Source organism: Coregonus clupeaformis, unplaced genomic scaffold (assembly GCF_020615455.1).
Source record: "Coregonus clupeaformis isolate EN_2021a unplaced genomic scaffold, ASM2061545v1 scaf0085, whole genome shotgun sequence".
NCBI classification, from domain to species: domain Eukaryota; kingdom Metazoa; phylum Chordata; class Actinopteri; order Salmoniformes; family Salmonidae; genus Coregonus; species Coregonus clupeaformis.
This window is the reverse complement of record NW_025533540.1, coordinates 443,985-460,747: the sequence shown is the minus strand read 5'-3', so window position 1 is coordinate 460,747 and position 16,763 is coordinate 443,985. Positions and strand designations below refer to the sequence as shown.

Genomic DNA, 16,763 nt, shown 5'->3' with positions numbered 1-16,763 from the left:
GATCAGCGGAGAGGGAGAGAGAGCGATCAGCAGAGAGGGAGAGAGAGCGATCAGCGGAGAGGGAGAGAGGGCGATCAGCGGAGAGGGAGAGAGAGCGATCAGCGGAGAGGGAGAGAGAGCGATCAGCGGAGAGGAGAGAGAGCGATCAGCGGAGAGGGAGAGAGAGCGATCAGCGGAGAGGGAGAGAGAGCGATCAGCGGAGAGGGAGAGAGAGCGATCAGCGGAGAGGGAGAGAGAGCGATCAGCGGAGAGGGAGAGAGAGAGATCAGCGGAGAGAGCGATCAGCGGAGAGGGAGAGAGAGCGATCAGCAGAGAGAGAGAGCGATCAGCGGAGAGGGAGAGAGAGCGATCAGCGAGGGGGATTTATTCCCATGGCTCTGTAGGGAAGATGAGGCTGGCTGCTTTAGACCCACCTGGGTACAAACACTATTTAAAACTTTTTAAATACTTTCAGCGTTTGCTCTAGCCTGCCTTGAGTGCCAGATGGGTGGGGTTTTGCACTTTTGGTACGATTCTATTGGTCCATGAAGCCAGGCAAACTCAATCAAGCACTTAAAAAGTTGAAATTATTTTTCAATTATTGGTGAACACAGGTCTGGCTGGCGTTACCTTGGTCTGATAGGAGAAGACAGTCACCTACTTTCTACCACGGCTGGGAGGACAACTTGGTGAACTACTAGGCAGTCTTGTTAAAATCCTACAAAAAGTGCTGTTTCTAAAATATGGGCCAATGAATGAATCCCTGTGTGGGATAAACGGGTTTCACATATATAATACGGGTCGTCTTCACTAGGAACCAAACAGGCTTAAATGGGAAGGGACCTGCCGGAATTTGTCTAATCAGAAAAGCATGTTTTCACTTAACGCTGCAAAGCTTTTTTTCTACGGTGACACTAATGAATGTCAGTCCGTTTTCTCTGTCCTGAACAGAACTTGTTCACCTTCTCCGATGGACTGAGTTCATTACATCACTATGGATGTGATAGAGCAGGGCGGACATTCAAATGAGCCAGCAGTTCTAATCAATAACAGCCATACAAACATAACCAATAGTCTAGGACTAGCCTACTGACAGATGGCTTCAGGAACGAGCCAATAGACTAGCCTACTGACAGATGGCTTCAGGAACGAGCCAATAGCCTAGCCTACTGACAGATGGCTTCAGGAACGAGCCAATAGACTAGCCTACTGACAGATGGCTTCAGGAACGAGCCAATAGACTAGCCTACTGACAGATGGCTTCAGGAACGAGCCAATAGACTAGCCTACTGACAGATGGCTTCAGGAACGAGCCAATAGCCTAGCATACTGACAGATGGCTTCAGGAACGAGCCAATAGCCTAGCCTACTGACAGATGGCTTCAGGAACGAGCCAATAGCCTAGCATACTGACAGATGGCTTCAGGAACGAGCCAATAGCCTAGCATACTGACAGATGGCTTCAGGAACGAGCCAATAGACTAGCATACTGACAGATGGCTTCAGGAATTAAAAGCAAACCAAAACACATGCTCCATTAAAACTTGTGCCCATTTCTTGTGGACATGTCACCATGTCCGGTTGACTCAGATATTAATTAGAACTGTCAATTCAAGAAACAGGCTTAGAGGACATGACTGCAGAGTCTAGGTCAACTCACTCAGGGCTTATCTCTGGTGAAACAGGCTTAGAGGACATGACTGCAGAATCTAGGTCAACTCACTCAGGAGCTCACTCATCTCTGGTGAACTTAATTTATACTGAACAAAAATATAAACGCAACATGTAGTGTTGGTCTCATGTTTCATCTGAAATAAAAGATCCCAGAAATGTTCCATACGCAGAAAAAGCTGATTTCTCACAAATGTTGTGCACACATGTTTACATCCCTGTTGTGGTATGGTGGTATTATATTATCCATGTTGTATTGTAGATATGTAGTGGTGTAATAATGCTATATGATGTACTGTTTTATATGTTGTTTTATATGTAATGAAAGTGCTTTAATATGTTTGGACCCCAGGAAGAGTAGCTTACCTTGGCAGCAGCTAATGGGGATCCCTAATAAATACAGCAACAGGACAGAATACAACTACATTCTATCCTGACACGGCCTGCTTGCATAGAATACAAGTAGCTAAATGTTTATCATGTGCACACTAAGAGAAAGACAGACCAAAGAAAGACCATTCAACCAAGTTTATTTCTAACATTAAGAGTCTGAAATGTCTATTTCTCCCCCTGCGGCTGGTCCGGCATACTCCTGATGATGTCTGAATCACCTGTTGAGAGAACAATATTACATTTAGCATTACAAGACATACTTCAAACCAACCAAGCTTTAGTTTGACAGTGTAAAAGAAGAACTAAGTAATTGTCACTAATGAAGCAGGAAGTAACTGGCTAGAGGCCAGTCGGTTCAGGTGTTAATCTAGTGAATCACTAGTTCTGGTCAGATCACCATAGATCCACCAGGTGCAAACATTTACAAAATGTAAGCAGCAGTGAGACAGAAAAATATATCTACACATTCACAAGTACAACGTTATTAAAATCAGACATGCTCATGTAATGTAGTAGTGAGCAGTTTTATCATTCTCAGATCTTCATGTCATCTTTGAAAACAATGATAAATGTATGAATGAAAAATAAACCGTCTCCAACTGCTCACTACTAAAGGATTGTCCAACTCTGCAGACAACAGAATGGCCGTGGTAAACAGGACACCCAGACACTCACCGGGGTCGATGATGGCCAGTGTGCACACCCTGAAGTACTTTCCGCAGGCTGTGCCCAGCTCGATGTTGTTCCCGCTGTAGTGATGGACGCCAGTCTTGGCCAACATGGCATAGTACTCCACTTCAGACTTCCTGAGGAGCCAGAAATACCTTTTAGCAAAGCGTGACTGCAGGAAACGCAGGCAGCAACATTCTGAACAAACAATTCAAGTTTATATGTGTTACCATTCAATGAAACGTGATCCCTGTCTGTGCGAGGGGGAAGCAACATGAGTACAAGCTACACTGCAATGTAACAGTGATCCACATCAGTCTAATGATGTAGTTTAGGATGTTCTCAAGGTTGTCCGATTGCTGAACGACCAACTGCAGTTGCAGCCAGTAACACAAAAATCAGCACTCATTTTTAATATTCCTCCGGTTCTTACACACCTGCAAGCAGACCAATACAGGTGTGCCTTTGTGGGAGGACTACATAAAGCACAACCTAATGTAATATAATGCGCCATTTAGCAGACGCTTTTATCCAAAGCGACTTACAGTCATGCGTGCATACATTTTTGTGTATGGGTGGTCCCGGGGATCGAACCCACTACCTTGGCGTTACAAGCGCCGTGCTCTACAAGCTGAGCTACAGAGGACCACAAAATGTACCCATAAGAACGCAGAAGCAACACTTGATGTGCTTATTTGGTCAACTCAATGTGAATTCTTCAATATCTAACGAAGTAGGAATGGAACTGCGTCTGGGATTACAGCAGGGTTGGGTAGGTTACTTTCTACATGGAAAACATTACAGGTTCTTTATTTTAAATCGGTGACTTAACTTGGAGTAACCAAACTCAGTAATGTCATCTGATTCCTTTCAGTTACTGTTGGATGACTTTCCCCTTAAGAGGCATTACAAGAAGACAAAGGATCCATCAAACGCATTTGGTGTGTCATCATAGTGGTCTGATTGGTGGTCATCATAGTAGTCTCTGATTGGTGGTCATCATAGTGGTGTGTCATCATAGTGGTCTCTGATTGGTGTGTCATCATAGTGGTCTCTGATTGGTGGTCATCATTTAGTGTGTCATCATAGTGGTCTCTGATTGGTGGTCATCATTTGATGTCATCATAGTGGTCTCTGATTGGTGGTCATCATTTGGTGTGTCATCATAGTGGTCTCTGATTGGTGGTCATCATTTGGTGTGTCATCATAGTGGTCTCTGATTGGTGGCCATCATTTGGTGTGTCATCATAGTGGTCATCATTTGGTGTCATCATTATATAGAAATATAAATCCCTCTACTTTCATATTTTACATTTTAGTCATTTTAGCAGATGCTCTTATCCAGAGCGACTTACAGTTAGTGAGTGCATACATTTTCATACTGGCCCCCCGTGGGAATCGAACCCACAGCCCTGGCGTTGCAAGCGCCATGCTCTACCAACTGAGTTACACAGGGCCATATCACATCAAAATAATTTCACAAACGCAAAATACACATGTACTGTACACTGTTTTAACAGTTGCAGCTGACAGTATTTTTTAGTGACAACACGTTTATGGCGTCTGTCTTCCGTTGACACACAAGTGTTCGGAGACGCAGATCGCTAATTAGTACAGCTAATTAACCCTTAACGCTAGGAACCAGATGTGGAGGCACCTACATGAATTTGTCCAATAATAACTTGTTTCATTTGCACAACGTTTTCCATTTGGAGTAAACGGTTTCCATTGCAAAACGTTTTGCAACAGAATTCGACTAATGAATACATCCCTGGCGAGCACAGTAAAACTTCAGCTCACCAAGTTAGAGTGAAAAGGGTACTAGTGATAATGCCTTCACTTCATTAGCTAATACTAAATAACATGCAGGCCTTAGTTACCTGAGGGCAGGTGTGTTGTTGGCCAGGATGACCAGCTTGGCTTTGCCCTGGCGGATCATCTTCTGAGACTGCTTGTATCCCAGAACGTATTTACCGCTCTTCATCACCAGCTGGAGACGGGAGTTGATGGACTCCAGGGACTTTTTCTGCCATTAAAAGAAACAAATTATGTTTAGTGAGAAACATTGATGGGATATGAATGTAGCCCATATCCATTGGTCCAAAACATGATATATGGTCTTCTATTTGAGATACATGTATCTAGGGCTGGCACAATTCCCATACCACCATGTAACCAACGGTTATGGATGAAGCCCGCCATGGTAATAAAAACAACATAACCGTTTAAAAATATATATTTGTTTTTCTTAAAATGAACAGCTGTCCGTTTCTGCGGTAACATGCACTGTTGCTCCTTGTTGAAACTAGCAAAACGAGTCTTTGGTTGCCTAGGCAACGCTCCCCACAATGCAGCAGCACACAGAAACAGAAGGAATAGAACAGGCTTGGAACATCTAACCCTGGCAATTTGACTGGTGAACTCATGGGTCCACTCGCAATCGCTGCCTGGTATTGTGATGAAATCATTTTCATGGTAATGTAGAAAGTTAATTAAAATGTTAACTGATATGGCTCATGCAAATACAAAATGTATTTTTTGTAATATTCGTTTAGTTGAATCAAATCACAACACATCTTGATGGGTACACTTCCTGCTTTGCGCCTATGGGGTACACTCGCAATGGCCGCCAGTTCACCCATAATGCCATCAATGTTAACATTATCGACTTGTCTGTAAAAATGTGTAACCTGCTCCGGTACGTTGATGATCCTGTTGTGTATTAATGCCATTGACCTGTTTAACTACAGCCTGTCTTCCCTGTATTACAGAAACACCTTTGACTTTAAATTAGTACTGAATGCAGGTAAAACTAAGTTGATGTTCTCTAGAGTGCATAGAAATAACTGATGATTAAGATGCTGTTCATATTGTCCCTGCTTACAAATATCTGGAGAGATGAAAAGCTGTCTTTTATAAAGCATATTGACGAGTTAGTTAAGAAGCTGAGAATTAAAATGGGCTTCTATAGAAACAGGTCCCGCCTCTCGATAAATAGTAGAAAGCAGATTATTCAGTCGACGTTTCGGTCGGTCCGAGACTATGGCGACATCATCTATATGAACGCAGCTGCCACTTCATTAACGCCGTTAGATGCAGTTTATCACAGAGCTCTGCACTTTAATACGGATGACAGGTTTGGTACTCATCACTGTATTCTCTACCAGGAAGTTGGTTGGCCCTCTGAGGTCACGTAGGTTGATACATTGCAGTGTTCATTTATAAAGCCTTTTTACAAAAAGTCCCACTGTACCTAACATCTTTACTAAACTTATGACATGAGTTACCACACCCGGTCTTAGCGATGGCTAACTCTGGACATTCCTTAACTCAAAGCGGATTTACCTTTCTTGCACCATATTTATGTGTAACAATCTTCTAAAATGTTCTTACATTAGACATTTTGTTGCTTCAAGGGTAATTCAGGAAGTTGATTGAGAACCTTATTACTGATGAATGTTTTTTTTTTAAATGAAATTGTTTATTTGTGTTTGTATTTATATTTTCATGTGTGTATTTTCTGTAATTTGTAAAAGAGACCTTGGTCGCAGTATGACTCCCTGATAAAATAGGTGAAAAAAATGTAATAAAGATGACTTGAATGGGGATTCCCGTTCTATTCGTTCTATTTCTATGGCAGCACATGCAGGTCAGGAGTGAAATAGATAAAATGGCTATTACGAGACCGCGGTCATCTGGCTGGCCAATTACCACCATCCAAAATGACATGACAGTCACAAACCTATCTAGTTAACTGGATTTATCAGATATAATACTTCAGAAGACAGTGCTGTTACATAGTGTTTGTTGATTAGCCAACTATAATGCAATCAGTCCCATCGGGCGGCGCACAATTGGCCGCTGTAGGCCGTCATTGTAAATTGTAAAGAATTTGTTCTTAACTGACTTGCCTAGTTAAATAAAGGTTAAATAAACAAATAAATAATTCAACTTGCTGTCTGGCTAAATAGCTAACGTTAACTAGCTAGCTAGTTGGCAAGCCGGTGATGGTTAATATAGCACTTGCTATCTGGATAGGGCAAATTGGCAACAACTAAAACTAGACATGTCCAGGAAGTACAACATTGTATGTTGGGGCAAGTTACAAACAGATATGTACGGGCAACATTGACAGTTTATAAAACCGTGTAAACACGAGGCCAGATAGCGCCACGATTCCACCATGCATGCGTTCACGACAGCTCGACTCACCGTCTTCTTTGCGGCCACCATAGCTGCGATTTAGTCCGTTTGGCAAACCTGAACAAAACATTTGAGATTGGACAATCTTACGTTAGTAATCACCCGGGTGATGTGCACCAAAATGGCCTAAATATATTTATTTTAAAGAATAAACAAAGAGCTGAACTTACAAGTCTGTCGTTACAATATGGCCTCGGAAAGAAAGGAAGTCCCAGCGTGCTTTGCGGCCCTTCGGCCTGGGGTGGTCCTGCGCAGATTGGCTGATCTTCTTCTTCGATTAGGTTTAAAAGCGGTTGGCATCCAATAAATGTTGCATTACCGCCACCTACTTCACTGGAGTATAACTCCCTTATACTTTGCTTTAAAAAAATGTATTAATAAAACAATTATAATAATACTAATACCCTACCATCTAACACTACACTCACAAAACACACCAAATAATAATAAATACCATACTCCACTATTTAAATCAATTTATTCCGAATTGGGACACCACCGAATTGGGACACCACCGACTTGGGACACCACCACTTAACACACCCTGTAACTCTTCTGATGTCAAGTCTCATGTAACCACCGCTGTACTGCACGGCTGTATCTCTGCGTTCTGTGTGATTGATTGGGACTATAGACGTGGACTTCGGAGATCAGGCTGTTTTAATGAATCAGAATTCTCTCTGCATCCAAAAGAAAATACAAAACATTTGTAGAGCACAAACATGTTCTGCCCATTGTCGCCTCTTTCTACAACATAGACGCACAACACAAAGGACTGGGATCAGTGGAGGAGCCTAGCCATCCTTCACACATACAATACCTTAGCTAGCTAGTAACCACATGTTGAACTGAACTGGGATCAGTGGAGGAGCTAGCCATCGTTCACACACACAATACCTTAGCTAGCTAGTAACCACATGTTGAACTGAACTGGGATCAGTGGAGGAGCCTAGCCATCGTTCAAACATACAATACCTTAGCTAGCTAGTAACCACATGTTGAACTGAACTGGGATCAGTGGAGGAGCTAGCCATCGTTCACACATACAATACCTTAGCTAGCTAGTAACCACATGTTGAATTCACAATGTTAATATCATCCTAAAAAGTACAATTACAATTGCATCTTAACAATACCATCCACTTATGAGTAAACTCCAAATATACAACATTATTCATGAACAAAACACTGTGTGTATGACTTTGTGCTTGAAGGAATCTAACTTTCCTAAAGCCGACGGAAAAGGCGTGCCTACCTCTCATAGTGCATCAAAATGATTTCAGCACGAGCAGGCAGGGCAAAACATAAGGACACACTCCCCTATTCCCAGGATGCAGACATGCATCATAACAAATCAACATGCTATATTAATATATGAACATGGTGAAATTCACAAAGTACTTTAACAACTGTTACACTCGCACACCCAAATACCTCTCTGCAGCTGCCACCACAACCTCTATTTTCTTCAACTTACGCTCCATCCCTGCAGTACAGTTGATAACAATTGCTATAAATGCCAAAAATCCAATCTTACTGAAACATATATCACTTTGTTGTCCTATCCCTCTGTACTGGTACAGATCTACTACTCTCACCACTCCTCTACTTTCTTCACTGCCTCAGCATATGACAACTTCTTCACTAGTCTAACCCTGGAAACCTCAACCTGCCTCTCTCGCACGGGACATTTCTAATCCCCAGCCCCCTGGGCACCCCTACAATTAACACATACCACTACTTTCCCCAATGCTACACATTCCTTAGTCTCATGCCCTTCTGGACACTTCTCACACCTTGGAACCTCCCTCCTACACAGGCTGCCACATGCCTATAAGTTTGACACCTGTAACAATGTAATGTATTCGGCACAAAAGCTCATACAGGATAACTTATATATCCTCACATCACTTTGTTGGGCAAAGACTCAACATCAAAAAACAAAAGAACAGACAATGACTCTTATGTTTCTCCACTCACATCACCCTGTCTGCGTCGCACCAAAGGACGAGCATCACAAACACCGGGAATCTTCCCCTTCAGTTGGTCAGCTTTCACATTTACCGCTACCCCAGTAATCAGTTCTTTCAATGGCGCCCTTTTCTTGAGAGCAAAACACTTGACATGTCTTGTCCCCATTCGTTTAACACAGAGTGCCTGGTCCCTCTGACCAACAGAAACACAAAACAATTATCACTAGACCCCTTCTGGTTACCCTCACCGATTCCACAGCACCCAACTCTGTTTTCACCCACCCTGAAACCACAAATGGATCAGCCAAAAGACAAGGGTCCACTTCTTCTCAAAACTTCACTCCAACTGTCACAGACTCATCTTTATCCTGAACCTCGGTGCAAGCCTCGGGCTCTGAGCACTTCACCACACCTACCACCTCCGATACTTCCCCCTCATTCACTTCCCACTTGTAAATCAGCCAGATTCGCTGATCTCTGCAGATTGCGGATTAAATAAAACAAGTGTGCACCAGTTGAGGTGATTTGTAGATCAGATAATTTACGTCGCGCCCTGCTCAGCCGGAGCATGTTATCGCGAGAAAGCAAGGCCCAAAACACTACGGATCTAGGAACAGTTTTTATAATGGCAAGTGTGATTTTTACCAACCGGAGGACAAACACAAAACTAATCCTGTTATGCTTTTAGAGGCTGTTTTTATGCAATGAATCAACCACACATGCACAACCCTGGAGCTCCACGGGGTGACGCTGTTGTCTCTATTCTGCAAAATAACTTTATTATTTGAACAAAATATTTGATGGTATGGAACTTGATAAAGAATTGTTTTTCCAAACACCGAACCATTCAGAAGTCAAATATGTATTCCATATTTTCTATAAAATGTCACACATTTACTTTACTATATGCATCCTAATTTGTTGAATAAATAGCCTATCCATTCATATTTTCCACCCTTTAACAATGAAGAATACAATACTGTGCATTCTGAAGGTCTTATACATATTATTATGAGAATAATGTAAATTCCATAAATGCATAGTACTATGGTTTTCCAGCTATAGTGACGTGGCTTCAGTTGTTCACGCACACTCCAGAACGCTCCTTCTCTGATCGCATACACTGAATAATGTAGTTGTCTGTTCTCCGATGGGGTACTGAAACACACAGCAAGCAGGCTATAGCCCAGTATCTACGCTATGCAGGCATCACACTGGTGGTAACCTGCTGCTGCCACAACAAGCCGTGGCCCCGGTGGATTTAAAACGAGGCATGCGCAAATATGCAATTGTGGAGACCAGTGAAATTACTATATAACCTGCAGTCCTTTCGATTTGAATAGTATCTATGCCCGCGATAAGAGCAACAGACGGCTCTCTGTGGATCTAATTGTCATCCTCTTCAGTCGTCTATGTGAGACAAACAGGATGGGCTGTTCCACGAGTACCCAGACCACAGCGCAGGACAGCGCCAGACAGCCCAGCTTTAAACCCGAGGAAAGCAATGGAACCAGCACCACAGGTGAGTCCAAATACTACAATGTCATTCGATTATTCATAAAACATCCTTGTGTTGTTGACACGTCATTTTGATGACATAAAGATGACCATTTTGTCCCTCAATTCTGTTATCATCTACAGTCCCTTCAGAAAGTTATTCACACTCCTTGACTTTTTCCACATTTTGTTACTTTACAGCCTGAATTAAAAATAGATTCAATTGAGATTTAGTGTAACTGGACTACACACAATACCCAATACTGTCAAAGTGGAATTATGTTTTTAGAGATTTTTATAAATTAATAAAAAATTAAAAGCTGAAATGTCTTCAGTCAACAAGTATTCAACCCCTTTGTTATGGCAAGCCTAAATAAGTTCAGGAGTAAAAATGTGCTTAACAAGTCACATAATAAGTTGCATGGACTCACTCTGTGTGCAGTAATAGTGTTTAACATGATTTTTGAATGACTGCCTCATCTCTCTGTACCCCACACATACAATTATCTGTAAGGTCCCTCAGTCGAACAGTGAATAAAAAATACATTTAAAAAAGCAGATATTGAATATCCCTTTGAGCATGGTGAAGTTATTAATTACACTGTGGATGGTGTATCAATACACCCAGTCACTACAAAGATACAGGCGTCCTTCCTAACTCATATGCCGGAGAGGAAGGAAACCGCTCAGGGATTTTACCATGAGGCTAATGGTGACTTTAAAACAGTTACAGAGTTTAATGGCTGTGATAGGAGAAACCTGAGGATGGATCAACAACATTGTAGTTACTCCACAATACTAACCTAAATGACAGAGTGAAAAGAAGGAAGCCCGTACAGAATACAAATATTCTAAATACAGTGCATTCGGAAAGTATTCAGACCCCTTTACTTTTTCCACATTTTGTTACGTTACAGCCTTATTCTAAAATGGATTTTTTTATTTTTATCCTCATCGATCTACACACAATATCCCATCATGACAAAGCGAAAACAGATTTTTAGAAAAAACATATGTATTCAGACTCTTTGCTATGAGACTCGAAATTGAGCTCAGGTGAATCCTGTTTCCATTGATCATCCTTGAGATGTTTCTACAACTTGATTGGAGTCCACCTGTGGTGAATTCAATTGATTTTCATGGAGACAGGCCCCTTATATCCTAATCAGACAGCACCAAGTTTTCTGTAAACACCAGCCTCTTGGTACCAAATGTTCTGTAAACACCAGCCTCTGGGTACCAAATGTTATGTAAACACCAGCCTATGGGTACCAAATGTTCTGTAAACACCAGCCTCTTGGTACCAAATGTTCTGTAAACACCAGCCTCTGGGTACCAAATGTTATGTAAACACCAGCCTATGGGTACCAAATGTTCTGTAAACACCAGCCTCTTGGAGTCAGGCCCCTTGTATCCTAATCAGATGGTACCAAATGTTCTGTAAACACCAGCCTCTTGGTACCAAATGTTCTGTAAACACCAGCCTCTGGGTACCAAATGTTATGTAAACACCAGCCTATGGGTACCAAATGTTCTGTAAACACCAGCCTCTTGGTACCAAATGTTCTGTAAACACCAGCCTCTTGGAGTCAGGCCCCTTGTATCCTAATCAGATGGTACCAAATGTTCTGTAAACACCAGCCTATGGGTACCAAATGTTCTGTAAACACCAGCCTCTTGGAGTCAGGCCCCTTGTATCCTAATCAGATGGTACCAAGTGTTCTGTAAACACCAGCCTCTTCGTACCAAATGTTCTGTAAACACCAGCCTCTTGGAGTCAGGCCCCTTGTATCCTAATCAGATGGTACCAAGTGTTCTGTAAACACCAGCCTCTTCGTACCAAATGTTCTGTAAACACCAGCCTCTTGGAGTCAGGCCCCTTGTATCCTAATCAGACAGCACCAAGTGTTCTGTAAACACCAGCCTCTTCGTACCAAATGTTCTGTAAACACCAGCCTCTTGGAGTCAGGCCCCTTGTATCCTAATCAGACAGCACCAAGTGTTCTGTAAACACCAGCATGAGAGGCTTGTAGGAAGTCGACAACCAAAAGGCAGTGACTTTGTCAGCTGCTACAGTTCACATAATGTCATCAATACAATACAACAGTGAATAATCAGTGTCTCCTACTTAAAGTCTGGCATCAATCACTATCAACAGATATGAGAATAATCCATAACATTCAGCTATAAGTCTAGTGACCATCAACCCCAGAACACAGCACTTACTCAAATGACTAATGATTGGCTGAGAGAAATTGATGATAAAAAGATTGTGGGGGCTGTTTTGTTAGACTTCAGTGCGGCTTTTGACATTATTGATCATAGTCTGCTGCTGGAAAAACGTATGTGTTATGGCTTTACACCCCCTGCTATAATGTGGATAAAGAGTTACTTGTCTAACAGAACACAGAGGGTGTTCATTAATGGAAGCCTCTCCAACAAAATCCAGGTAGAATCAGGAATTCCCCAGGTCCTAAAACCCCAAACAGCAAGCAATGCAGATGTAGAAGCACGGTGGCTAGGAAAAACTCCCTAGAAAGGCAGAAACCTAGGAAGAAACCTAGATGTAGATGAACTCTAAACTAAATATGAACTTTAAATCACCTTACATTTCCCCATGACAAGCTGGATATCAGTTCTGTTTAGGTGGTTGTAGATCTCTGGTGTGCTGCAGATCATATCCAGTGTTTGGCGTTCATAGAAATTCTATAATCTCTTCCTCTAGGTCAGATTAATGTGGATACTCCTGCCAGTAGATTAATGTAGATACTCCTGCCAGTAGATTAATGTAGATACTCCTGCCAGTAGATTAATGTAGATACTCCTGCCAGTAGATTAATGTAGATACTCCTGCCAGTAGATTAATGTAGATACTCCTGCCAGTAGATTAATGTAGATACTCCTGCCAGTAGATTAATGTAGATACTCCTGCCAGTAGATTAATGTAGATACTCCTGCCAGTAGATTAATGTAAATACTCCTGCCAGTAGATTAATGTAGATACTCCTGCCAGTAGATTAATGTGGATAATCCTGCCAGTAGATTAATATGGATACTCCTGCCAGTAGATTAATGTGGATACTCCTGCCAGTAGATTAATGTGGATACTCCTGCCAGTAGATTAATGTGGATACTCCTGCCAGTAGATTAATGTGGATACTCCTGCCAGTAGATTAATGTGGATACTCCTGCCAGTAGATTAATGTAGATACTCCTGCCAGTAAATTAATATGGATACTCCTGCCAGTAGATTAATATAGATAATCCTGCCAGTAGATTAATGTAGATACTCCTGCCAGTAGATTAATGTAGATACTCCTGCCAGTAGATTAATGTAGATACTCCTGCCAGTAGATTAATGTGGATACTCCTGCCAGTAGATTAATATAGATAATCCTGCCAGTAGATTAATGTAGATACTCCTGCCAGTAGATTAATGTAGATACTCCTGCCAGTAGATTAATGTAGATACTCCTGCCAGTAGATTAATGTGGATACTCCTGCCAGTAGATTAATGTGGATACTCCTGCCAGTAGATTAATGTAGATACTCCTGCCAGTAGATTAATGTAGATACTCCTGCCAGTAGATTAATGTGGATACTCCTGCCAGTAGATTAATGTAGATACTCCTGCCAGTAGATTAATATAGATACTCCTGCCAGTAGATTAATGTAGATACTCCTGCCAGTAGATTAATGTGGATACTCCTGCCAGTAGATTAATGTAGATACTCCTGCCAGTAGATTAATATAGATACTCCTGCCAGTAGATTAATGTAGATACTCCTGCCAGTAGATTAATGTAGATACTCCTGCCAGTAGATTAATGTGGATACTCCTGCCAGTAGATTAATGTAGATACTCCTGCCAGTAGATTAATGTAGATACTCCTGCCAGTAGATTAATGTAAATACTCCTGCCAGTAGATTAATGTAGATACTCCTGCCAGTAGATTAATGTGGATACTCCTGCCAGTAGATTAATGTAAATACTCCTGCCAGTAGATTAATGTAGATACTCCTGCCAGTAGATTAATGTAGATACTCCTGCCAGTAGATTAATATAGATACTCCTGCCAGTAGATTAATGTAGATACTCCTGCCAGTAGATTAATGTGGATACTCCTGCCAGTAGATTAATGTAGATACTCCTGCCAGTAGATTCATGTAGATACACCTGCCAGTAGATTAATGTAGATACTCCTGCCAGTAGATTAATGTAGATACTCCTGCCAGTAGATTAATGTAGATACTCCTGCCAGTAGATTAATGTAAATACTCCTGCCAGTAGATTAATGTAGATACTCCTGCCAGTAGATTAATGTGGATAATCCTGCCAGTAGATTAATATGGATACTCCTGCCAGTAGATTAATGTGGATACTCCTGCCAGTAGATTAATGTGGATACTCCTGCCAGTAGATTAATGTGGATACTCCTGCCAGTAGATTAATGTGGATACTCCTGCCAGTAGATTAATGTGGATACTCCTGCCAGTAGATTAATGTAGATACTCCTGCCAGTAAATTAATATGGATACTCCTGCCAGTAGATTAATATAGATAATCCTGCCAGTAGATTAATGTAGATACTCCTGCCAGTAGATTAATGTAGATACTCCTGCCAGTAGATTAATGTAGATACTCCTGCCAGTAGATTAATGTGGATACTCCTGCCAGTAGATTAATATAGATAATCCTGCCAGTAGATTAATGTAGATACTCCTGCCAGTAGATTAATGTAGATACTCCTGCCAGTAGATTAATGTAGATACTCCTGCCAGTAGATTAATGTGGATACTCCTGCCAGTAGATTAATGTGGATACTCCTGCCAGTAGATTAATGTAGATACTCCTGCCAGTAGATTAATGTAGATACTCCTGCCAGTAGATTAATGTGGATACTCCTGCCAGTAGATTAATGTAGATACTCCTGCCAGTAGATTAATATAGATACTCCTGCCAGTAGATTAATGTAGATACTCCTGCCAGTAGATTAATGTGGATACTCCTGCCAGTAGATTAATGTAGATACTCCTGCCAGTAGATTAATATAGATACTCCTGCCAGTAGATTAATGTAGATACTCCTGCCAGTAGATTAATGTAGATACTCCTGCCAGTAGATTAATGTGGATACTCCTGCCAGTAGATTAATGTAGATACTCCTGCCAGTAGATTAATGTAGATACTCCTGCCAGTAGATTAATGTAAATACTCCTGCCAGTAGATTAATGTAGATACTCCTGCCAGTAGATTAATGTGGATACTCCTGCCAGTAGATTAATGTAGATACTCCTGCCAGTAGATTAATGTAGATACTCCTGCCAGTAGATTAATGTAGATACTCCTGCCAGTAGATTAATATAGATACTCCTGCCAGTAGATTAATGTAGATACTCCTGCCAGTAGATTAATGTGGATACTCCTGCCAGTAGATTAATGTAGATACTCCTGCCAGTAGATTCATGTAGATACACCTGCCAGTAGATTCATGTAAATACTCCTGCCAGTAGATTCATGTAGATACTCCTGCCAGTAGATTAATATGGATACTCCTGCCAGTAGATGAATGTGGATACTCCTGCCAGTAGATTAATGTGGATACTCCTGCCAGTAGATTAATATATATATACTCCTGCCAGTAGATTAATGTGGATACTCCTGCCAGTAGATTAATGTAGATACTCCTGCCAGTAGATTCATGTAGATACTCATGCCAGTAGATTAATATGGATACTCCTGCCAGTAGATTAATGTAGATACTCCTGCCAGTAGATTAATGTAGATACTCCTGCCAGTAGATTAATGTGGATACTCCTGCCAGTAGATTAATGTAGATACTCCTGCCAGTAGATTAATGTAGATACTCCTGCCAGTAGATTAATATAGATACTCCTGCCAGTAGATTAATATGGATACTCCTGCCAGTAGATTAATGTAGATACTCCTGCCAGTAGATTAATGTAGATACTCCTGCCAGTAGATTAATGTGGATACTCCTGCCAGTAGATTAATGTGGATACTCCTGCCAGTAGATTAATGTAGATACTCCTGCCAGTAGATTAATGTAGATACTCCTGACAGTAGATTAATGTAGATACTCCTGCCAGTAGATTAATGTGGATACTCCTGCCAGTAGATTAATGTGGATAGTCCTGCCAGTAGATTAATGTGGATACTCCTGCCAGTAGATTAATGTAGATACTCCTGCCAGTAGATTAATGTGGATAATCCTGCCAGTAGATTAATGTAGATACTCCTGCCAGTAGATTAATGTAGATACTCCTGCCAGTAGATTAATGTAGATACTCCTGACAGTAGATTAATGTAGATACTCCTGCCAGTAGATTAATGTAGATACTCCTGCCAGTAGATTAAT

The 16,763-nt window shown here is 41.4% G+C and overlaps 2 protein-coding genes across 2 annotated transcripts in view; one reads left to right on the top strand and one right to left on the bottom strand.

Annotated features, from left to right (window-relative positions):
• Positions 1-2,163: 2,163 nt before the first annotated feature.
• On the bottom strand, positions 2,164-7,146 carry rpl30 (ribosomal protein L30). Its single transcript, XM_041869329.1, has 5 exons — positions 7,086-7,146; positions 6,925-6,972; positions 4,593-4,738; positions 2,719-2,849; positions 2,164-2,261 (listed from the first exon to the last, which is right to left on the bottom strand). Exons 2-5 carry the CDS (start codon positions 6,943-6,945, stop codon positions 2,209-2,211), a joined length of 351 nt encoding a protein of 116 aa, XP_041725263.1. The 5' UTR covers positions 6,946-6,972; positions 7,086-7,146; the 3' UTR covers positions 2,164-2,208.
• Positions 7,147-10,127: 2,981 nt separating this feature from the next.
• Positions 10,128-16,763, top strand: part of si:dkey-284p5.3 (uncharacterized protein LOC557830 homolog) — a 29,231-nt gene continuing 22,595 nt past the window's right edge. Inside the window, exon 1 of the mRNA XM_041869337.2 lies at positions 10,128-10,410. Within this exon, the coding sequence (XP_041725271.2) occupies positions 10,317-10,410 (94 nt within the window). The 5' untranslated portion in view covers positions 10,128-10,316. The remainder of the gene's footprint in view (positions 10,411-16,763) is intronic.